Source organism: Zea mays, chromosome 5 (assembly GCF_902167145.1).
Source record: "Zea mays cultivar B73 chromosome 5, Zm-B73-REFERENCE-NAM-5.0, whole genome shotgun sequence".
NCBI classification, from domain to species: Eukaryota; Viridiplantae; Streptophyta; class Magnoliopsida; order Poales; family Poaceae; genus Zea; species Zea mays.
The window spans coordinates 7,350,210-7,374,059 of NC_050100.1; the positions used below are offsets into that span (position 1 = coordinate 7,350,210).

General features: G+C 47.1%; 2 protein-coding genes across 2 annotated transcripts; one reads left to right on the plus strand and one right to left on the minus strand.

The window, feature by feature from the left end:
* Nucleotides 1–12,247: 12,247 nt before the first annotated feature.
* Nucleotides 12,248–15,822, plus strand: LOC100037798 (brittle stalk-2-like protein 4). The gene is made up of 6 exons (NM_001112499.1): nucleotides 12,248–12,657; nucleotides 13,394–13,473; nucleotides 13,707–14,163; nucleotides 14,540–14,693; nucleotides 14,780–15,060; nucleotides 15,149–15,822. Exons 1-6 carry the CDS (start codon nucleotides 12,573–12,575, stop codon nucleotides 15,439–15,441), a joined length of 1,350 nt encoding a protein of 449 aa, NP_001105969.1. The 5' UTR covers nucleotides 12,248–12,572; the 3' UTR covers nucleotides 15,442–15,822.
* A 2,905-nt stretch (nucleotides 15,823–18,727) lies between these two features.
* On the minus strand, nucleotides 18,728–20,077 carry LOC103625878 (cytochrome b5). The gene is made up of 3 exons (NM_001301558.2): nucleotides 19,810–20,077; nucleotides 19,295–19,361; nucleotides 18,728–19,197 (listed from the first exon to the last, which is right to left on the minus strand). Exons 1-3 carry the CDS (start codon nucleotides 19,894–19,896, stop codon nucleotides 18,944–18,946), a joined length of 408 nt encoding a protein of 135 aa, NP_001288487.1. The 5' UTR covers nucleotides 19,897–20,077; the 3' UTR covers nucleotides 18,728–18,943.
* Between the last annotated feature and the right edge of the window lie 3,773 nt (nucleotides 20,078–23,850).

Below are 23,850 nucleotides of genomic sequence, written 5' to 3' on the forward strand. Positions count from 1 at the left end.
AGCTTCTCTCCATCTTTAGGGGGAGAATTCAAAGCAAAAGGACTTCATCTTTGGGGGAGAGAGTAAGCCCAAAGCAAGAGGACTTCGTCTTTGGTATAATCTTAACTCATTTATTTATGACCAAAAGGGAAGATAGCACTTCGAGGGCTCTAATGACTCCGTTTTTGGCGATTCATGCCAAAAAGGGGGAGAACTAAGCCCAAAGCAAAAGGACCGCACCACCACCAATTTCAAAAACTTAGTGTTGAATATTTTTAATTGGTTTTCCTATAGTGATCAAAAGGGGGAGAAAATAGTATTTTAAAATGATATATCAAAACCCTCTTGAACACTAAGAGGAGGATCTCATTTAGGGGGAGTTTTGTTTAGTCAAAGGAGAAGCATTTGAAACAGGGGAGAAAATTTCAAAACTTGAAAATGCTTTGCAAAATCGTATTCATTACCTTTGACTATTTGCAAAAGAACTTTGAAAAGAATTTACAAAAGAATTTTGCAAAAACAAAACATGTGGTGCAGGCGTGGTCCAAAATATTATATAGAAAGAAACAATCCATTCATATCTTGTAAGTATTTATATTGGCTCAATTCCAAGCAACCTTTGCACTTACATTATGCAAACTAGTTCAATTATGCACTTCTATATTTGCTTTGGTTTGTGTTGGCATCAATCACCAAAAAGGGGGAGATTGAAAGGGAATTAGGCTTACACCTAGTCCCTAATTAATTTTGGTGGTTGAATTGCCCAACACAAACATTTGGACTAACTAAGTTTGCCCGAGTGTATAGATTACACAGGTGAAAAAGGTTCACACTCAGCCAATAAAAAGACCAAGTTTTGGATTCAACAAAGGAGCTAAGTAGGAACCGAAGGCCCTCTGGTCTGGGAGCACCGGACTGTCCGGTGCACACCGGACAGTGTCCGGTGCACCAGAGGACTCCAGCTCAAACTCGCCACCTTCGGGAATTTCCAGAGGCGACTCCGCTATAATTCACCGGACTGTCCGGTGTACACCGGACAGTGTCCGGTGCGCCAAGGGAGGTCGGCCTCAGGAACTCGCCTGCTTCGGGAAACTCCAACGGCTAGTCCACTATAATTCACCGGACTGTCCGGTGCGACTCCGGAGCAACGGCTATCTCCGCGCCAACGGCTCTCTGCAGAGCAATAAATGCGCGCGCAGCGCGCACAGGAGTCAGAATCGCCCATGCTGGCACACCGGACAGCAAACAGTATATGTCCGGTGTGCACCGGACACCCAGGCGGGCCCACAAGTCAGAAGCTCCAACGGTCAGAATCCAACGGCAGTGATGACGTGGCAGGGGGCACCGGACTGTCCGGTGTGCACCGGACTGTCCGGTGCGCCATCGAACAGACAGCCTTCCAACGGCCACTTTTGGTGGTTGGGGCTATAAATACCCAACCACCCCACCATTCATTGCATCCAAGTTTTCCCACTTCTCAACCACTTACAAGAGCTAGACATTCAATTCTAGACACACCAAAGAGATCAAATCCTCTCCATATTCCACACAACGCCCTAGTGACTAGAGAGAGATTTGCTTGTGTTCTTTCGAGCTCTTGCGCTTGGATTGCTTCCTTCTTTCTTGATTCTTTCTTGTGATCAAACACTCACTTGTAATTGAGGCAAGAGGCACCAATCGTGTGGTGGCCCTTGCGGGAAGTTTGATTCCCAAGTGATTTGAGAAGAGAAGCTCACTCGGTCCAAGGGACCGTTTGAGAGAGGGAAGGGTTGAAAGAGACCCGGCCTTTGTGGCCTCCTCAACGGGGAGTAGGTTTGAGAGAACCGAACCTCGGTAAAACAAATCCGCGTGTCTCACTTCATTATTTGCTTGCGATTTGTTTTCCGCCCTCTCTCGTGGACTCGATTATATTTCTAACGCTAACCCGGCTTGTAGTTGTGATTATTTTTGAGAATTTCAGTTTCGCCCTATTCACCCCCCCTCTAGGCGACTATCAGATCCCAAAGCTGAAAGTATTCTGTCAAAACTCCCACTGACAAAGCTCCTGTAATATCAGAAATCCATTTGGTGCTATTAATTGCCTCTTGAATTGTCCTACATGTTAGAGTGTTATGTACATGGGCCTAGCCCATTAGGGTCATATATGTGTTGTACCCCTGTAGCTAGGTTTTGTGTGTCGAACTCTCTCCTTCATGGTATCAGAGGAAACCCTCTCCTCCCCGTGCGGCGGCCGCGACTCCTCCGACCGTTCGGCGATCTCCGCCATGGCTGTCTCGATGGGTCAGCTGCGAGGCTAGCCGCGTTCGATTGATCCTCTCTTCAACCGCCACCCTCGATCCTCTCTCTAGACGTCGCCCTCTCCTTCTCTCTTCATCCGATGTCGTCGCCACCATGGCCGGCTGGCCCGTTCCCTCCCTCCTCCTCCGCCGCCGGCGACTCCTTTCCCTTCTCCCTCTCTCCTACCGGGCTGCACTCGCCGCACCCCTAGCGGTCGCGCCCGGCGCATCACCGGGGCGCGTCCTCGTCGCCGCTGCCGCGCCGCCCTCTCCACCTGACCCCCTTCTCGGGCGGTGGCCTTTGCGATGACCGGAGGTGGTGCTCGCGGTCGTGGTCAAGACGGAGGCCGCTACGTCTGCAGAGGCACCGGCTTTGGGGTCTACCGTCCAGATCCGATGGTCTCAGGGCAGAGGACAGCGCCCGAGATGGTGGGGCACATGTCCTGTGGCTGCTGGCGAATGATGGCGGCGGCATCGGCAGGTGCCGGGGCCGACGACGTTGGTCATTTGTGGCCTCGGCGTGCGACTGTGTGAAGCTGCGGACTGCGTTGGTGGTGGCGCGACGCTCTGGCGTCAACGTGGCGGTGCTAGAGGTCACACGTTTGTGAGGGTGACGCCGACCAGTGGCCTAGGATGGCGCAAGGTGGTGGTGGCGGTGGCAGGGTGCCCGCGCGACAGCTGGATTCGGTGGCCGTGTGTGCTAGTGCCATCAGTTGCCGGGTGCGGCTCTGGCAGGCGTCTGTGTGACACACATGGTATGGAGGACGACGATGATGGTAGCTCTTGGCCTGACGTTAGTGCTGGAGGCTTCTTGGGCGAGAGCCTCAGCGACGGCAAGGCTCGTGGGCGTCGCTTCCCCTGTTGGGGCGTCGTATTCACCTTCGATGGTTGCTTTAGATTATCGGCGTCTGGTATACATGTGAAGATGGCGCTTTACAACGTGAAGTCGAAGCTACTGCATCAGGGGTTGTGGCTAAGCAACGATGACAGCTAACGAGCCCCATTCTTTGTGGACTGGATTGTTTCGATGGGTCGAGCATTTGCCGGGGGTAGGATGGAGGTTCAAGCTCGTTGGTGAAGAATCGGAGCTGTCTCACGTGGGGTGTGTTGAGGCTTGGCACGACGAGGCATCGCGATCTTTCTCATTATGTGCTGGTGTTTGGTTGTGGGCGTCATCGTGTTTTGTTTGATCATGTGTGGCCCGTTTTGCAAAGTCGGAGCTGCTTGTCCAGAGCTCGGCAACGATAACTCTAGATGTGTTGTGTATGAGGGGCTCCCATTGATGGAGATGTTTGTGCATTTTATAGGCGGTAAGTGTTGTGCCGCGTTGATGTCCCAATCTAACCGATGAGTTTAACGTGTTGATGTCTCAATCCAACCGTATGTTGTTTTATTGTTCTATCCGGTCTGGCCCTTTTCCTTTATTAATATAATCTGGTTCGTTAAAAAAAAAGAGAGAACGTACGGAACTCATTCTCTTGTGCGAAAACCATCGAGCGTTAATTGCCTCCGATTGTTATATACAACAAGTCCCGGTGATAAACGGGGGTTATTCGGCATGTTTCTCTCTTACCGGTGGCACATGAAAATCGTCGATGCTACTTCGCTCACTCCTTTACTGAATTGTCGTTTGTCTCCCGAACCTTTTGCCGCAGAAAATTATAAAATAAACGTGGTGCTGGGAATTGGCTCACTCATTTTTCAGTTTTATTGGACAGGAGCCCTTCAATCATGGTCTAATCTCTCCTCGAGAAACTAGTATTCATCAGAAACTGATTGCCTCCCTTCATATAAGGCCCACGGGTCATGGCCATGCACGCAGGCTATCTCCTGATCCATTCTGCCATGCAGCCAAGCTAACCTGTCCAACCGGCAATCCATTTCACTCGCTGCCATGCAGGCCCCACCCATCATGCATCGGTCTTCCCAGCTACTACAAGCTGGACTCGTTTCTCGGCCCCGTTCCACCAGCTGGAGATGTTGGTGCCGATACCGATTAATTATTAGGGAACAAAATAAAGTAAAAATTTAATAGTATCGTTGTTTCTGTTATTAATTTCTTTCTCGCATGGTCTCCACTGGTTGTTGGTACGTCCAGGTTGCAGCACCTACCGTCGCGATGGCGACGGGGCTCTACAGTGTTAGTAGCTGACATACTGGTGATTGATGAACTATACTCAACTAGTGGCGCTGCTGTTCTTCTTTGTTCGTTTCGTTTTCTTTCTCCTTTGTAGAGATGGCAATGGGTACCCGCTACCCGAAACCCGGTGGGTTTTTGCTCTATTAGGGTATAGGTTTGGGTCAATTTCTCTACCCATGGGTTTGTTAATGGGTTCAAATGGAAACCCAACGGGTACGTGGGCATGAGTTTGTTCTTCCACTACTCATACCCGCAAACCCATGGGTTTTTAAAACCCGCCTTAAAATCAACATTCCTTATAAATATGTCTCATAATATTATTAATTGAATATGTTCTAATTGAAATAAACTTCATGTAACAAATTTTAGGCTAAGATTAGTTATCACTCTTGTTCCTTCTATGCTAGTTTATTAATGTATTGATTGTCATTTACATGATGAATTATTTTTTATGTTGAAGTTAGTGGGTGTGGGAAACCCGTTGGGTACCCGAAACCCGCATGGGTATGGGTTTGGGCAAAATTTTATACCCGTCATGGGTATGGGTTTTTAGCGGGCGTATTTTTTCTTCGCGGGTATGGGTTTGGGCAAGTAATACCCAGCGGGTTTTTACCCATTGCCATCTGGCACACCCACCGACAGAACGAGGGAGGAGGAGCTCCGCGCAGTGTCGACTCCCATGTTGTCATTACTATTACCAGATGAATGCCCGTGCGTTGCGACGGGAAAAAATATTGCAACAATAATATATACATGATCCTGTGTTGTGGTATTAACCAAAATTAAGTTGTATCTAGAACTTTATAGTAGTCATGTGTCAACAAATTAAGTTCATGAAACAATTATAGTATACGAGCTTTGGATAGGAAACATTTTGATGCATCTTATGAGCACTCAATTTTAAAGCAACTTGCAAATATTATAAAGAAGGTTAAACAAAAAACCAACACACATGTACCGATGTACATCCTGCATCTCTGATGTCGGTGCAGGGTGCTCACAGAGCTCTCCCTCGACGACAACTATTTCACCGGGATCCCGACGACCTGTACACGTTGCCCAACCTGAGGAGAGTGAGCTTACATGAAAATCTGTTCACTGGCAACCTCGGCAGTGACCTTGGTAACCTCTCTCAGATCATGCAACTTGACTTGTCCTATAACAAGTTCACAGGCTCCATCCCTGATGTCTTTGGAGAGATGAGGAGGCTAGAGTCCGTAAACCTGGCCACCAATAGGCTGGACGGTGAGTTGCCCGCTTCCCTGTAAAGTTGTCCACTGCTGAGGGTAATCAGCTTGAGGAACTACTCGCTCTCTGGTGAGATTGCTATCGACTCCAGCTTGCTGCCGAAGCTTAATACTTTTGATGTTGGAACCAACTATCTGAGTGGCGCTATAGCTCCTGGCATCAGTGTGTGCACCAAGTTGAGGACACTGAATCTTACAAGGAACAAGCTCGTGGGGGGGGATACCGGAGAGCTTCAAGGAGTTGAGATCCCTGTCGTACCTCTCGCTGACCAGGAATAGTTTCACAACCTGGCATAGACATTGCAGGTCTTGCAACACCTGCCCAACCTGACAAGCTTGGTGCTGACCAAGAATTTCCGCGGCGGTGAGACAATGCAGGTGCTCATCCTGACAAACTGTCTACTCATCGGCGTAATTCCCCCGTGGCTGCAGAGCTTGGGAAGCCTCAATGTGCTGGAAATTTCATGTAACAAGTTAGATGGGAATATCCCGCCATGGCTGGGGAAGCTAGACAACTGCTTCAACATTGACCTCTCAAACAATTCTTTCAGCGGTAAGCTACCTGTCAGCTTCACACAGATGAGGAGCTTGAATTCAAATAATGGCTCGAGCAAGCAGTCACCCACAGAGGGTTCCCATTGTTCAGCAATAAAAGCAAATCCGCCATCGTCGCCCTTGGACTAGGAACTGTGGTCAGGGTTCTCCTCTTGTTGTGCTTATGTGACCGTGTTAAGGATTGTCCATTGAAGAATACAGGAGCAATCCGAAGGCCGTAGCGACAGCCGAAGACTCCTAGTTCTCCAACTCTTGTCTGGTGCTGCTTTTCCAAAACAACAAAGAGTTCAGTAACTCGAATTACCAGTTTCTCCATCCCATTTTTTCATATATATATTTGTACTAATTTTTTTTCATATATATTTGACTAAAGGTTCTGTAGGTTTTTATTTCATAGTCTAGTAACCTGTAATTTTTAACCAGTCTGTAAATTCTACGTATATACAAATTGGCACAAGTAAAAAAATTAACAGCTAGAAAATTTTCTATCATTCTCTGTAAATCTAATCCCTATCATGTACATATGGTATACTATTTGCAATTAGTAATCTGGGACAATCATAATCACATGACCTTTAGCAACTCAAGTTACTGAACCTCAAACACCAGTGTCACCTTGGCATGAGATAGTAGATTTCGCCTCGGTCCAAATTGCAATTCAAACAAACCATCAGATTCGTGCAGAATTTAAATTTTGGAACTACTTTACTGGTGCTCCTTGAAATGAAATCTAGATAGTACAACATCGAGATTGCGCACCTCTTCTGATATGGGCTTCAATGTCTCACTGAAGTAGCATCCCGGCTGGCGACATGCATGTGAAATATAATTTGGAACTGAAAGAGTACTAAGCAAGTAAGCATCATTACTCAAGCAAAAAATATATAAGAGCAAGTGTGATCAGTAAAGTGCAACAGATCAATTAAAGAAAAAAAATCTATGATCAGTTAACTAGATAGTGTTTGTATGCAAGTGCACAACATATCAAGGCTTCGTGTAGTAGTGCCAAAACTCTTTAAGATGCATTTGTAAGTCATTTCATGATACACCAAGAAACAATTTTCCCAATCCATAAACAAATATGATAGAACTGATTAAAAAGATCCACAAAAATGATTCCACAACATAGCTAAGAAAGTGTAGCAGGTAACCCAAACAAAGGTCATCTAATAGGCTTGTGTCAGTTTTAAGGACACAATTCATTCCAGGTAGATAATTGAAGCCAACATGCACATTTATTAGCAGAAACAATCAGTTTTCCTACTCATAGTTGAGGAACTCGATGCATGTGTAAACAGGTATTCCAGTTTTTCCTTTTTAATGTCTTGTAAATGGGACCATAAATTCTGCTAGCACGACTTTTAGGACCTTAGTCAGAGTAATCGGTCTAATGTTTCTAGAAGCTACTCATTTTCAGCATTTTCGTAGTAATTATGTATATTGAGCTCCAATCTATTTTCTATACCTGCATTTTATGAATGCCCTGCACTTTAGCAAATTCTACAAAAATATAGAAAAAACATCATAAGAGTGAAGATTCATACTGTAAGCAGTGAAATAGCTAGCATAATAGCCATTTGTTACTCTTCAATCTTGAATCTCAATATTCATGGGTAAGCTCCATAAATGGAGAATATTTTTGGCAAGTCATCTTTAGTAAGATATTGGTGAAAACTAAAATACATGGACTCATTGCTGCTGCATTTCTGCAAGATTTCAAGCTAAAGTGTAACATCACAATATCACATCATGTTCTTTCAGTAAAGTCCTGGGTGCCTTTTATTTAGCAAAATTCTGGGTGCCATTTATTCTTTATGTACCAGCTAGTGCTTACAGTATAAAAAGGAAATGGTGTGACGTACATTGTTAGTTTTTTTGTGGCAGCGACGAATGAATCACTCCATCTACCCCATGTCTATAGTCTATGACACCATTTTAAGAAAATAACCTGATTGCATAACATGTGTTGCAGAATGCTAAATGTGCTATTATCATGTCATACCTTTGAAGTCTAGAATCATTTGAACCAAGAGCATCCTTCAATCCAGCATAGCCATTTCCCAAGCAAAATGCCCAAACTTCAGGCTGGTTATGACGTATTATAGCTGGAAAACAATTGTACGAAGTTTTGTTAGCATGACGTATTATAGCTGCAAAATGCCCAAACTGTTTTTCAATTCATATTCCAATCATGTGCCCTACTTCAGCCAAACACACACAATAAAATTATGGAATATTCCATATTGAAACCTCATATCAGAATTGGGTGCCCACTATCTACTTCAAAATTTGAATTCACACCTACAACAATACCTAAACTTTTGTGCGCTGTCATGAACAAAAGCTAGCCCATCAACAAAATGTGAAAGAGCAAAGCAATAGGAGAGGAGGCAACAATTATCAACTGGATCAACAGCAAACTTTCCCTCGGCAATGAAAGCCTTGGCCGGTGATGCACCTCTTTGAAGCAACCAAATGATACTAAATATGCAATTCAGGGCTATCATACAAATAAATGTACATGCTAATCTTTGGAAAATGAAAAATAGGAACAAAATGAGAAAAAAGAGTTAAGAGAACCTGCTGTTTAGTATTACCAGAACCATGCTTGACACCCTGGCTCCTGATTTTCAAAATATTGAGCATCAATTACTACCATTAGCTTGCAGTGGGACATAACAATAAAAATGTAAGAAAACAAAAGAATAATCTAAGCAAAATGAAAATTAGTCTTTGAAGCAACCAAATGGTACCAAATATGCATTTGAGGGCCTATCAAACAAATAAATGAACATGCTAATCTTTGCAAAATGAAAATTAGGAATAAGATGAGAAAAAAGAGATAAGAGAACATGCAGTTTAGCATTACCATGATTGACACCCTGACTCCATGCATAGACCTGATTTTCAAAAATGCATCGATTACTACCATTAGCTTGCAGTGGGACATAACTGTAAAAATGTAAGGAAACAAAAGAATAATGATGTGGTCTTCAAGGTTAAAAATGACCCACCGAAGTTACTACCATTAGCTTGCAAAGGCACATAAATAGTAATAGTTGAGAACATAAAACTAAATCAAGAAAACAGAATATAAGCACTATCAACAAAACAAAAACAAATTGCATCAATACTTACAATACTAAGACCATTGTGTATACTTACATATCTTGCAACAGACTGAATCTGCAATTTTAGTAATATTTTAGTAATAAAAATCTGAATTTTACGCAAAGCCATTCGACAGGTTCATCATCGTGCCCTCCCTGGACCTGAAAAACAACGACACCAGAGCACCAGGATTGATCAAGAACCTCATATTTCATATAGCAGAGGCAACAGAAGCAAAAAAACCAAGGAAAGAACGAGGCACCGACTAAGAATCAGATGGAATTAGCTAATTCTAGAGCATCATTTCAGAGCTAGTTATTAATTGCTGAACAGAGCATCATTTCAGAGCAACGTATCCAAAGACATAGGAACGTAGAAGGCTAGAAGCCAATGCACCGTCCGCTCGAACTGCTCGAAGACGGCGAGGTCCGCGCCGCCGTTGGAGCGGGCAGTGGCAGGGCGGCCGCCCCATGATCGGATCCACACGGCAGGGGGCGTCGCCGTCGCCAATCGAGGTGGTTTGAGACGTCGACGATCTAGATCCACACCATGGGGAGGAAGCAGGCCCCGAGGGAGGGAGGAGCACCAACGAGATGAGACAAAGACGGGCAGCGTGCCGACACGGTGAGGAGGGGTTGCACGGGGCGTGAAGTCGAACGCCATGGGCCATAGCTCCCCCCTGCGCGCTCGCGTGCAGAAGCCCCCTGGTGGCGGCCAAGGAAGGTCGTCCGCGGCAGAGGCAGGGGATGGATGACGATGGGCGGGAGGGGCATCTGCAGAACAAGTTTGTAGACGTCGGGCGGGCGGACGCGGGAATCACGGCTAGCATCGCGCGGCGCGACGGGGAAGGGCGAGAACGCCGGCAATTTCGGGGGAGGCAAGCCAAATCGGGAGGGGCTCCCCAGCGACTGCATGTGCACAGATGTGAGTAGTATTCGGCCTCGCCACCCGGCGCGCGCAGGCAGGCCCGCTCGGCCTCCGCGTGGGCACGAGCAGAGAACTGCTCTGCCTCCGGGCAAGGGCGCGGCCTCGGCCTCGGATCCGGCGCAGGGGCAGGCGTGGTCTGGCCCCAGCACCCGCGCATCCCGGCGCGGCGCGTGCCCGGCCGCCCGACCTCGGCGGTCCTCCTCGGGCGCGGCTCCACGGCTGGCTCCTCGGCGGTCCTCCAAGCAAGGGCGCGGCCTCGGCTTCGGATCCGGCGCAGGGGCGGGCGCGGTCTGGCCCCAGCACCCGTGCATCCCGGCGCGGCGCGTACCCGACCGCCCGGCCTCGGCGGTCCTCCTCAGGCGCGGCTCCACGGCTGGCTCCTCGGCGATCCTCCAGGCAAGGGCGCGGCCTCGGCCTCGAATCCAGCGCAGGGGCGGGCGCGGTCTGGCCCCAGCACCCGTGCATCCCAGCGCGGCGCGTGCCCGGCCGCCCGGCCTCGGCGGTCCTCCTCGGGCGCGGCTCCACGGCTGGCTCCTCGACGGTCCTCCAGGCATGAATTTCACCTCTACTCTGTGCTCCCTTCGGACTTCCATCGACGACATTTAGGGCGGGGAAGGATTTCAGCACGGAATGCGCAGCGCAGGCGCGTCAGCATGGATGGGAACAAAGATCTGGCTTGGAGGGAGAGGATTTCGAGGATAGGATCGCGCCTCCAGCGATGGGGCGCAGGGGGAGAAGTTGTGGTGGAGGAGGAACGAACCGTGGATGGAAGTGCGTCGTGGTTGCAGACGCGGTTTGCGGATCTGCCGAGCTGGCGCGGAGGGAGAGGATTTCACCGTAGATGGAAGGGCGCCGTGGGGCAGGCACGATTTGCGGATAATCCGAGCGGACTGCCTTGCGTGGAGGAAGGAGGAGAGCTGCTTGCGTGCTCTCATGGATGGAAGGGCCCCCTGCCAGTGCGGGGCGAGGTGCTCCATCATTAGAAGGGACCCCTGCCTCTACGGGGCGAGCCATGGATGGAAGGGCCCCCTGCATGTGCTTGCGTGCTCTCAGCGATGGGATCTTGGGAGAAGAGGAAGCGAGAGAGGGCGGGGGCAGTGATCTGGAAAGGGCGAGAGAGATGGAGCGCAGTGGCGAGGAAACCGCGGTCGAGGATGGAAAGGAGCGCCATAGAAGGAAGCCGCGACTGCTCGAGGATGGAAAGGAGCGCCGCGGGTGGGCGGGAAGCGAGAAAACCGCGGCGGCGGTGGGGAGAAGGGTGGCAGACCGTGCACCACTGGTTGTGGATGTCTACACTACATACTTATGTAGTAGTAGATATTAGAACACGAAACCACGCCAAAATTGGTAAAGCTTGCCACTGATTGATCGTTCCGGTTTTGCCCCTGGTGCCTGGGACTCGCTAGGCGCTGGCTGCAGCTGACTCCATGCTCATCTGGAGGTTTTTAAAAGTAATAATATAATCTAGACTAATTTAAACATTCGAATGCGTCCATCTCCATGCTCAAGATATATATACGGCGCTCCTTTTGTTTTGGAGTGACCAACGATGGCAACTCTTCCGACCGAGCCTCTCTTGTTCCTGATGTTTTGCTAGATTTAAGGATTCATACATATATTCAGACCAAGGATTTGAACCCTATCAAACATCAAACGTGCACCCTCGCACTATGTTCTGAGCCCACCCCTGCTATGCAAAATCAGTCACGTGTGATTTTCAGTTTCCACTTGCCGTTAGGTTAATCACCTGTCCCTGCCCAGAGTAGCTGCAAAACTAGGCCTAAATTTTCGGTTTTCAGTTTCTCACTACCGTTAATCACGTATCCTTGTCCCGAGCGAACATCACCAACAGGCAACAGCTGTGTGTCACCACTCACGAGGGGCATTACCGTAAATGCAAGCTGGATGTTGAGGTGTCACATCACATCTACTCCCCTCGCGGCAAGAAACCGGCCCCGATATATCCCACATTCCCCCACCACCCACACCGAGCCACCGAGGCGCGGCAGGAAGGAAAGCAGCGCTGCGGAGCAGAGTGTGTCGCTTCGCTGTAAAAACAGGGGAGAGGGAGACGCGCCCGCTGCCAGTGCCTGCCGCACACGCGTTTAGCGTTTAAGTTCCACTCCTCGCCGCCCCAGATCTCCGCCCTCCTCACCACTGCCCCTCATTCCCCGGCGCCCAGCACCCGGCGGCCGCAACCGCCGCAGTCCGGAGCAAGATCGGCGGGTAGACGGACGGACGGACGGGCGACAGGCGGGCGGGCGCGGCTCTGTCTGTATCTATCTGTTGGTGGGAGACCGGTTGTGTCGGTTAGGCGGCGGCGGGTGGGAAGGAAGAATGGCGGCGGGCGGCAGATCCATCGCGTGCTTTGCCGCCGTGCTGCTCGCGGCCGCGCTGCTCCTCTCCGCACCGACCACCACAGGTTCGGCCCTTCGGCTTCTTCGCTTCTCCTCGTCCGTCTCTCTACGCCTCTCCCGCTCGCGCGCGGATTACTGAGCTGGTTAGATCCGTCGCCCCCATCGCCCTTCTGATTCAACGGAGTTCGGAGAGCTGCGATGGTGCTTCCGCTCCGGGTGCTTCCGTTGCGCGCTGACAAATGCGGTCCCCGTTTGATTGGTACTGTCAGTATCGGTGGCTCCAGTGCAGAGTCGGTGCCTTCTAGTTTTGGTCCTACTGCAGTCCAATTCAGATCGACCTTTCGAGCTTGCCTCAGCTACGAATCCAATTACGTAGGCTTACTGGCTTAGCTTCCTGCAGCTATACATGGAGATGGAGATGCCATCTCAGGCTTATTAACGAGTGCCACTGTCTTCTAAAACTCAGCTGTATTTCTGTTATGCAAATAATAGAAATGAGGATTGCCTCTGTCGCCTGTCGGGGAAAAAAACTAGTGCCACTGTCTGCTCAACCTGCCGCGAGCTGCTCCATACGGAGCTCCTTGGTATTTAGTAGATCTGTTCAGGAGTGAACAAGCAATTCAAGATCTTACTTAACTGTAGTTCACCATTAAGGGATCCATTGCCAGACTCAGTGTGTGGACCTTCGAAAGCGGACCTCGAACGTAACATAGACTTCATATATTGCGTGAATTCATTATCCATCTTCTTTCTATAATTGGGATCTTTGTTTGATGTCAACCCTGTGATTGCTCTCTGCAGAGGCCTACGATTCGCTGGATCCAAACGGCAACATCACTATAAAATGGGATATCATGCAGTGGACTCCTGACGGATATGTCGTAAGTAGAATTGCCCACTCTAACAGCTGTATCTCTTTCATCTCCAGCTTGGTAGGCCCTGGTTTATTCTATTGAATAGCCCAGTTTGACCTGTACAATATAAGTTAATGTAACATGGTCAATGGCTGATTTGGAAACATACATCACTGATAACAAGAACATCATCCAAAATTTATGTCAGAAGCATGCTATGCATACATGGTTCCTGATTTCCCATAAAATACCTGCTGCAGGCTGTTGTCACAATGTTCAATTATCAACAATTTCGGCACATCGGGGCACCTGGATGGCAGCTTGGGTGGACATGGGCAAAAAAGGAGGTTATATGGTCAATGGTTGGGGCTCAGACCACTGAACAGGGTGACTGCTCAAAGTTCAAGGGCAACACCCCCCATTGCTGCAAGAAAGATCCAACAATTGTTGATTTACTTCCAGGCACTCCATACAACATGCAAATTGCCAATTGCTGCAAGGCAGGAGTTATAAATACCTTTAACCAGGACCCAGCAAATGCTGCTTCCTCCTTCCAGATCAGTGTTGGTCTTGCTGGAACTACCAATAAAACTGTTAAGGTGCCGAAGAATTTCACTCTTAAGACTCCAGGCCCTGGGTACACATGTGGGCGTGCTATTGTTGGCAGGCCAACGAAGTTTTTCTCTGCAGATGGGCGCAGGGTAACCCAAGCTCTAAGTAAGTTGCCCATATACTGAACTTCCACGTTTTACTTTCTGGAGTTGAGGTGCAGCAGCATCATATTATTCAGTCTGTTCCTATTCCTTGATCATGATTCCAAATAGCTTACATTACTTGCCAGGTTAGTAAAAATGAAAACAATCTAACAAGAGGAATTTGTTCACAAAGGAGGAATGCTAATTAATATTTGTTGACAATAAGTTACTGCTCGGCTCAATAAAATGCAGTCTCTTTTCTTTCTTTCTTTCTTTTTATTCTGCACAAAGTAATATATTCTAATCACAGATAGTCTTAGGAAAATTTCCATACAAGTTGCAGTTTCGTCTATATTTTATAGCACTGAGGGTTCTTAACAGACATTCTTTATCTGCAGTGACATGGAATGTGACCTGCACATATTCCCAATTTCTTGCTCAGAAGACTCCATCCTGCTGTGTATCTCTCTCATCATTTTATAATGACACAATTGTGAACTGCCCGACATGCTCATGTGGCTGCCAGAACCCAAGTGGGTCAAACTGTGTGAAGTGAGTTTATCAGCTCTTAATTCATGTCATATTGGGGTTCTATTTTTTATTTGCAATTTTTCTAATGAATTTATTGCATTTTTCAGCGAGGATTCACCTAATCTACAAGCCGCAATTGATGGTCCTGGTAAATGGACTGGCCAGCCTCTTGTACAATGCACTTCTCACATGTGCCCAATAAGAATCCACTGGCATGTGAAGCTCAACTACAAGGAATACTGGAGAGTGAAAATCACTATCACGAACTTCAACTTCCGCATGAATTACACACAGTGGAACTTAGTTGCTCAGCATCCAAACTTTGATAATATCACTCAGTTGTTCAGCTTCAACTACAAACCACTTACTCCATATGGGGGTGGCATAAGTAAGTAAACTTGTCTTATAGAAAAGAATAGAAATAAACCAACCTACCTCCCAACCTCTCCTGATGTAGTTTGTCTGTCCCGTTTCAGATGATACGGCAATGTTCTGGGGTGTAAAGTTCTACAATGATTTGCTGATGCAAGCCGGCAAACTTGGGAATGTGCAATCAGAACTGCTTCTCCGCAAGGACTCACGGACTTTCACATTCGAAAAGGGATGGGCCTTCCCACGCCGAGTGTACTTCAATGGTGATAATTGTGTCATGCCATCTCCTGAAAATTATCCATGGCTGCCGAATGCAAGCCCTCTAACAAAACAAGCATTGACACTCCCACTCTTGATATTCTGGGTTGCCTTGGCTGTTCTGTTGGCTTATGCATGATGAGTGGGATCAAGATGTTTAGCAAGCTTCAAGTTGATGTCGGATTCCATGAGGTGCACTGCAACGGGATATTTATTCATTCAATTCCATAGCGGCACAGGAGAGATGAGGCGAAGCCAAGAAAAAGTGGATGTGTGTGTGTGTGTGTTTGTAAGTTAAAGGGCCAAAATGTATTTCTTGTCTGGTAGTATATAGCAGCTCTACAACACTTTGGTGAACTTAGTTACTGCAAATTAGGCAATTACAGTTGCACCTTTTGTATTTTATAGCAAACCCAGACTTCTATTGGATTCTATGACTGCCCCTCTTGTAGTAAACGCAAGGCTTCACTGGTACTCCTGTTTAAAGATTGGTCAAATAGAAGAGACGACGGTGATTGTCTGATTGAGATAACTAAGTTCTGGTGTCTTGATCCATTTGACCATTCTGCTGCAAAGATTATTGAGCTAAATTGCTAATAACAAGTGTTAACTGTTGACTGAACCAAAATTACGTGTGCAAAAGAAACAACGAACCACAATAAGACTGTCTGCAGTAGATAAGATAAAGGAGACGCAGGCACTGTTTACATAGTAGAGTTTAAAATATTACAATTATATGTCTCATGTTTTACTCTGTTTATTATAGATAGTCTGAGTCCGGCAGCGGGTACCGGAAACGTGTCGTGGATGCGTATTATTCGCGGCGTGTGGCCCTGTGGATGCATCCAGCAGGTGAGGCCATGGACGTGCCTGCTATAGAAAGAGAGTGCGGTAACATCCGCATCCTCTCTCCTCTGTCCATTCACATCTTCCCTGTTTTCGTCGGTACAGACATGCTGACGCGCAGTCCGAATACGGTAGCTACTGGATGACGGGCCTCCTATCCGCGCTCGCTGATGGGTCCCACTGCAGAACGAGGTGTTTTCCGCGTTGGGGCTGTCTCCACCAAGGGCCCTAATGCCGACTCCAGCAAGAATCGCTGCATGGTTCTGAACCTCAGCTAAAATAGAGTACGAGCAGCGCATGCAACGATACGATTCTTGTTTCGCTATTATTTATTAAGAGAATATAGTATGTTAATATAGTTGGTATATTATAGAGGATAAAATTTAGAATACGCTGCTGGAGATGGTAAAGATATAGAAGACGATTTTTTTAGAGTGAACTGTAAAAACAAAGAATTTTCCTTTAAAAGATGAAATTTAGAGAACGTTGATGGAGATAGCCGAAAGCGTCATTTACTCTAAATATAGAGGATCCTCTAGACTCTCCAGCAGCATTTAAACGGTCATCTAAATTTATAGGTCGTTGCTACACTCTCTCTCTCTCTATATATATATAGTTTCTCTAAACGATCCTCTATTTATTTGAATACTATAAATAACCGTTTTACCAAAACTAAAATATGTACAATATATTTTAGAGCATGACAAATACGTAGGTATAAAAAATAAAAATGTTTGTAATATAGGTATTTAAGTATAGATGACGTGATTTAGAAAACGTTGTTGGAGATGAAAAAGATATAGATGATAAAATCTTTTAGAGAAGACCGTAAATAATGGATATAAAGGATATTGCTGAAGACAACCTTTATCTTATCTTTAGCAGGTTGTATATACGACCCCGGATGCAGAAAATGAGTAAGAAATCGATATTGTTCACGTGTCCAGCAGCTCGCGTACGCGGTCGCACAAAAACCACACCCCACATCGACGTGCATATCTTCGAGCTCTCGCGGTCGCGCACAGTCCAAGCCACGTCCTCCATTTTTGTGTCCAAGGCCTGCTGAACGGATGCACAATCATTTTGCGCAATCTGCTGGAAACGAACTCCTTTTTGCGCGACGTAGTGGACTCATAAATTGCTAGTATCCGCAACCGCGCAACAGCACAACCATTTTGCATGTTGTCACATAATAACAGCTTACGGAGCAACACTGTGATCCTCTGAGAAGGACAAAATGAGGTTTTGCTGATTGTTGTGCGCTACGGCCTTGTTGGAAAATGTCCTGACGGGTGCTACATAGGGGGTGTTTGGTTAGAGATAGGGGGTGTTTGGTTAGAGGGACTAAAGATTAGTCTCTAGTTTTTAGTCCCATTTAGTCCCTTTTTTTCCAAACACTAGGACTAAAATATGGACTAAAATGATTTAGTCTTTAGTCCTTCACATAGGTGCTAAAAGAGACTAAAAGCCCATAATTATCATGTTGCCCTTACCTTTTTTATAGATAACTAATATTGTGAGTATATTCTAAGGGTATTTGAGTCTTTGGACAATGTATTTAATGACTTTAGAATCTATTTAGTCCCTAGAACCAAACATGTAGGGACTAAAGTTTAGTCCTAGGACTAAAGTTTAGTCCTAGGACTAATTGAAACCAAACATGGCCATAGTCTGACCATTTTTATGAAGCACGCAACATATGTCCTTTAATAAAACTAGATCACATATTTTTACATTTGATACTGAAGCTCTAGTCTGGAGAGTAAAATAAGTAGAGAAAGACAGATTTGATAATTGGTCAAACCAGAGTAACCTGCTCCATTTAAACTAAAAACGGAACCGCAACAATGAAATATGCATTACTGCAACTACATTACAATAAAGCAACTTACCTTAGATTGCATGAAGGATCAAACTGTTTGTTCCTAACCATCCACCAACCACCACGAAGAGAAATACCAGGTCTTCATGGTGCTGCTGCTCAAGCGTCCGAGGTCAGAGCAGGGTATATGGCACCCATGGCCTGGTATATATATATCCATAAGAAATGTAGTGCAGTCGAAGCATGGGCTGATGGGTGCTCCGTAGCTTTTGGTTTGTTGGCTAGTTAGTTCAAAGCAAACCCCAGCTTGACGCTCATCAGCCTCAGCCTTCACCTTCCACATGTTGGCTTTTGCAACTCCTTTAAGCAATGCCATCCCATCCCCTTCTAGTTTACTCAAGATACATGCGACTTCTCCAGAGCTTAACGGGCGATGGTGAAATACTTGCAATCAAAGAATAGAATGATCAAAAGAGGGACTGGTTGAAGTTACATATAACCTTCTGAAGTCTACTGCCCACCCAACTATCTGCACCTTATTCGAGATTTAGACAGTTTATATCAAGGCAAGGCAATAAACTGTTGTGAAGAAACAATTGGGCAGATGTGATGACAGGCTTCACACCTTTTCAATAATACAAAACAACAGATAACACCGAATTCAGTTGAGATAAAAGTTAAAGATTGAATGCCAATCCATGGCGTTCAAAAGCATCAAAGGTGGCATGGAACATATTTACGCCAGCAAGCGTGATGGTTGGTTCCAAGAGTAATAAATCCATCAATTGATTGTCGTGTCGACAAAATAATGCCATCAATCCGGCAAATGTTTGCCATTAAGTGTTTAAGAATCGAACATCATAATGTAATTTGGTTCTGGACAGGAGATATGATATATGATATATCCATGCACCATGGGCTGATCCCTCTAAAAGGGGTCATCTGCCCAAGCTCGGCACATGCACATCGGCTTTCACTTCCTTCGCGCATACAATATGGCAACAACAGCTGATATCCCAATTACAGCGGCTGGGATCGACCAATATTGCACCACGTCGTCCATAAGCTTCCTGGCAAATCCCGTGTCCTGTTCCTTTCTGAAAACCTCCATCTCAGGAATCTCAGGAGTTGGGTCCGAGTCCAACTCCCCAACGAAGTAGTCCTGCATTAGCTCCTTGGCACTCTTGCTGTGCCCTGCATCGTCAAATTCTTCTGTAGCATCCTTACCTTCAGACAGAATGACACCGAGTCAAACAAACCATAATACAGAAACTAATACCACATGGATAATAAGTGCAGGAAAAGTGAACCAGGGAAGCAGCACCGGTTGCTTCGAGCAGAACATCGGCGCCCCCAGGATGGTCCTCCAAATACTTGGTCACATCATAAATCTGCATCGCATGTACCAGCAGACAATCAGTTTATGTAGCGATAAGTTCAGTGCACCATATCTCAACTCTACTTGAAATGATGCTTCAATTGATGCAACTGCGCTGGCAATTAGTGAGAAACCAGAGGAAATTCTGAGACAGCAGCACGATCAACCATAGCTAGTTTACCACGCCATCCCAATCTCCCAAACGGCCAAACCTCGCCACCAGAATGCCGCTAGTATTGGCAAGATCAGATGCACAACAAGCCGCACATGATAGCAAAGGCCTCCCAGACATTCCATCGAACACGTTGCGAGAGAAATAGCATCGGAACTTCGAACAGTATGCCCTCCCTCCCTCCCTCCCCACGGGTTTACATCTCTACCTACCGCTGCATACAGCGCACCTACATACCTATCTACAGCAAGGGCGGATGAGGAAGGGATACAGTGGCGGCTGGCGCTACCTTGCCGTCGACGACGACCCAGCAGTCGTCGGGCGTGTTGTGGAGGGCAGCCTCCTTCATGCTGTACAGCTTTGTCAGCGTCGGCATCTACGTCCCCTCGCGACTCCTCCCTGTATCAACCTAATCGAATCGGCGGTGACAAGGAGGCGGCGACTATATTATATGAGGGGCCGGGGCAACGACCGCCGCGGCTTGCCGGGGAGGAAGAGACTGCAGCAGCCTACACGGCTCGGGTCTTGGGATCCTCGCCTGTGTTGCTATCTTGTAGCGGAAGAAGAACATGTTTGGAGGCGGAGGGGTGGGGGTGCTACAGGGTACTTGCCGTCTGCTTTGGTGGTCTTCTTGGGCTGCTAGGGTTATTTTTTCCCTCACGGCCCATGGGCTGATTAGAAATCGTCTTTAGACATACCGTGTTGGAGGCCTGAAACATCTATCTAGCAGCACTTGATCAGCAATTAATAATAGACAATGAGTATAGAACTGTACCAAGAAACCCTGAGATTTAAAAAGTGATTGATATACGTCTCGTTATTGATGGGTATAGACACCTACCTCTAAAAGAAATAGACATTTACCTAATAAATCATCTTAGGTAAGAATTGTACCATGGTGATTTATTGCTTCGTTATTGATGGGTATAGAACTGTACTAGGATGCGGTTTTTTTTTGAGAAGGATAAGAGGGCTGTTGGAGTAACAAAAATCAGTTTTGACATAAATTTACATCTTCTTTTGGAGTTTCTCTAACAGACTTATTTTTCACTAATGTTTAATATTTCTTCATTGTATATCCGTATATATTTGCTGCTGGTTATGGTTATGAGCCAGGAAGGTGTCAGCGTCCACGAATACAATACAACTTAAGTATTCATGCAATAGATAACATTTGGAGCTAGTTTGATAACTCCATTTTTCTAAGTGATTAATATTTTCACAATGAAAAATAAATTAATTTTTCTTGATAAAATAGAAATCTTTTACGTCTTGTTTGGATCATTGGAATTGAATTCCATTATAATAATAGTAATTTAGACATATATCAATTAAACTAATTCAATTTTATGCAAAATATATCAATATACTATTATTAGCAAGATGTAGGAGATGTTTATTTGCTTTATTTTTACTATAAAGAAGTGAGTCGAAGATCATCTTGCAAGTTACAGAGTAGAAACAAATTCTAGTAATACATAAAATCATTTCTCATCCTCTACCCACAAATTTGAGATAAGTTTATATCAGAATTTTGAAAATAATGGAATATGAAATCTCAAGCTAAATAGGTTACTTTATTAAGTGAAATTTCAATTCCTCTAAAATAAAAAGATCTAAACGTCTCGTTAGAAAAAAATATGGTTATCAAACTAGTTTATCCGCCATTCTGACTTGGCGTTATGGCAGTTAGCACGTATGAGCCGATACGAATAACTTTTTTTACGGCATGGTGGCTGGTGGGTGGGGGCTGAGTGTGCCTTTGCCAAATGGCGAGTGGGTCGGACTGGGCTGGGGCAGTGCCGCAGTGGGGTGGGGGCGTGGCCAGTGGCCACTAGCCACTGCCGCTCCAGCGCCAGCGCCTCCTCGAAGCCAATTCCGATGCATCCGCCTGCCACGACGCCACGTTTCGAGCTCGCGGTGGCGCCGGCCGCCGAGCACGGTGCGCGGCCACCGAAGGCACAAGGAACGGGAGGCACGGCAAGGACGCCCGGCGCTTGCCGCGAGCGAGGCAGGACACTCGCTGTCGCGCGCGCTCCGCAGCGGCCCAGCCTGCAAAGCATGGCGCTGCAGCAGCGATGGACGTTCGATACGACTGATGACGGATGGACGGCGACGCGGCCGTGCTCTGCGCCTTGCCTGTCTCGTCGGGCTACGGCCGGAATTGTGCCCGGCCGCTCCCGCGCCTAGGCCCGGCATCATGTCTCTCCGACGCTCCTCCCTACCGGCCCGGCCGGTGCCGGCGAAACGCAAACTAAAATCATGGCCGCCTTTTCTTCAGGTCTCCTCTGCTCTACGCGCGTACGTACGTAATAAATATGGCTCCGGCGGGCTTCCTCTGCTGAATCCTTTCTTTTGTTTCTGACTTTTCTCACAATGGTTTCGCTTTCTCTGCAGGCTCTAGCGGTCCAGCCTCTAGTGCCGTGGCCTATACGTACCTTTTGTCTAGTGTCATCACTGGTAGGGAACTAGACGTACAAACAAGTACCACCTCTCACGTTCACTTGAATTACTGTTTCACTTTACGCTGATGCACCCGTGTACTCTCTCTCTCTCCCACAATCAGGGTACTTTGGGAGACCCAAAACTGGAGGAATTAGAGGGCCTAATATCACCTCCTTATTTAATTTTAAATAAGAAGAGAATTTTAACCTCTCTAATCCCCTCCGATTTTTGGACTCTCAAACTAGCCCTGACTGTTTGAATTTAACTAATTTACAAAAATATATTAGTAATATCTATATCTTAAAATAAATTTATAATGAAACAACTTTAATAATATATCTAATAATTTAAATTACAAAACATTAATGTTAATATCTTTCACATGTTTGATTAAAATTAAAACATTTTACTCCTCATAAATATTTTTTTACGGAGGTAGCAGCGCACGCTCACACGTAGACCAACTGAATAGTAATGCACATTTAGGCTAAAAAAACTAGAGAAATACAGTACTTTAGGGCTAGTTTGACAACTATATTTTTCTAAAGTATTCTCATTTTTTCAAGGGAAAATAGACTAATTTATCTTTAGAAAATATTTTTTTAAAAAAGTGGGGTTGCCAAACTAACCCTTATGCGACAATTTAAACTTTTTTAGAAGGGGCGGAACACTGGATTTAACTAGAGTAGAGCATGTATAACTCCATTAATTATGTTGAGTGGGCTCTAAAAGGATACGTTAAAAAAGAATCAATAGACGCGGGGGGAGGCTACGTACGGCCCCCAGCTGTTATCATTGACGATCCGGCTTGTTCGCTGGATTTAACTAGAGTAGGCAGCTTGTTCGCTGCGGCTTGCTGCGGCTGCAATCCGGCTGCGGCTGCGGCTTCTACAGTATTTTTCTCTCTATGGATTGCAGCTGCAGCAGTCCAAACAGCTGCAACAGTGTCGGCTTGCAGCCAACCGAACACGCCCGTGGTCCGTGGCTAGCCTGGCGGCCTGGGCCAGGCGTGGCCTACTCCTGTAGAGGAGTTGCGCTCACTGTGTCCTCCCCTCCTCCACCCTGACACGGCGGGAGGCCGCGTGGGACGTCGGTCACGTGAGAGGGTCAGAGGGGACGACGAGTCGACGACCCGCCGGGCCGATACATGGGCCCTCGACGCGACGTGCATGCACTGTGCTCGCTCTACGTATGCTTCGTTCCACTTCCACCAGCCGCGTCCAATCCCGCCAGTGCCCAGCGCGTAACAAGTGCCGCGACGAGCCACACCCACACGTACGGTCGTACACTACGTACGGCGCGCACGTGTGTCAGATGGACTGGCTCGGCTGGAGCGACGCAACCCGAGGCGGAAGGAACCACCGAACGCCGCGCTGCCTCGCCCATGCCGACCGCCCGGTCGGGTGACGCCGTGACGGTGGTGGCGGGGTTCGGTTCCGTTCCTTCTCGCGACTGTGCCGCCGGCATGCTGGGCCGCCGAGTTGCGTGAGCGCAGGGGCTCTCTGCTGTGGTGGTGTGGCTTAATTTCGGGCATTTCGGGCGGCACCAACGCGGGCTCGACACGTCCTCATTAAATTCGGGCCCTGTGCGTGCCTGTGCGCGCGCAGCAGCGAGCGACCCGGATATCTGCCTCGGATTCGCCGCCTCGCCTCTCTCTCTCTCCGGCCGATCCCCAATTGTGCCCGTCCCTCGCGCCGCTGCCGAGCTTTTTGGCTACTGCTACTGGGCTCGCCGCGCTCATCAGGGCAAACGCATACTACGCTACAAGTGAAGTGAGTGATCGATGACGACGGTAGCTAGCTAGTTTGGTGCGGTTCTCGTCGGACTATGGGCTGTTTGGTTCAGCTTTTTTCTGACCAGCTTTTCTGAGAATCTGGCTGTGGAA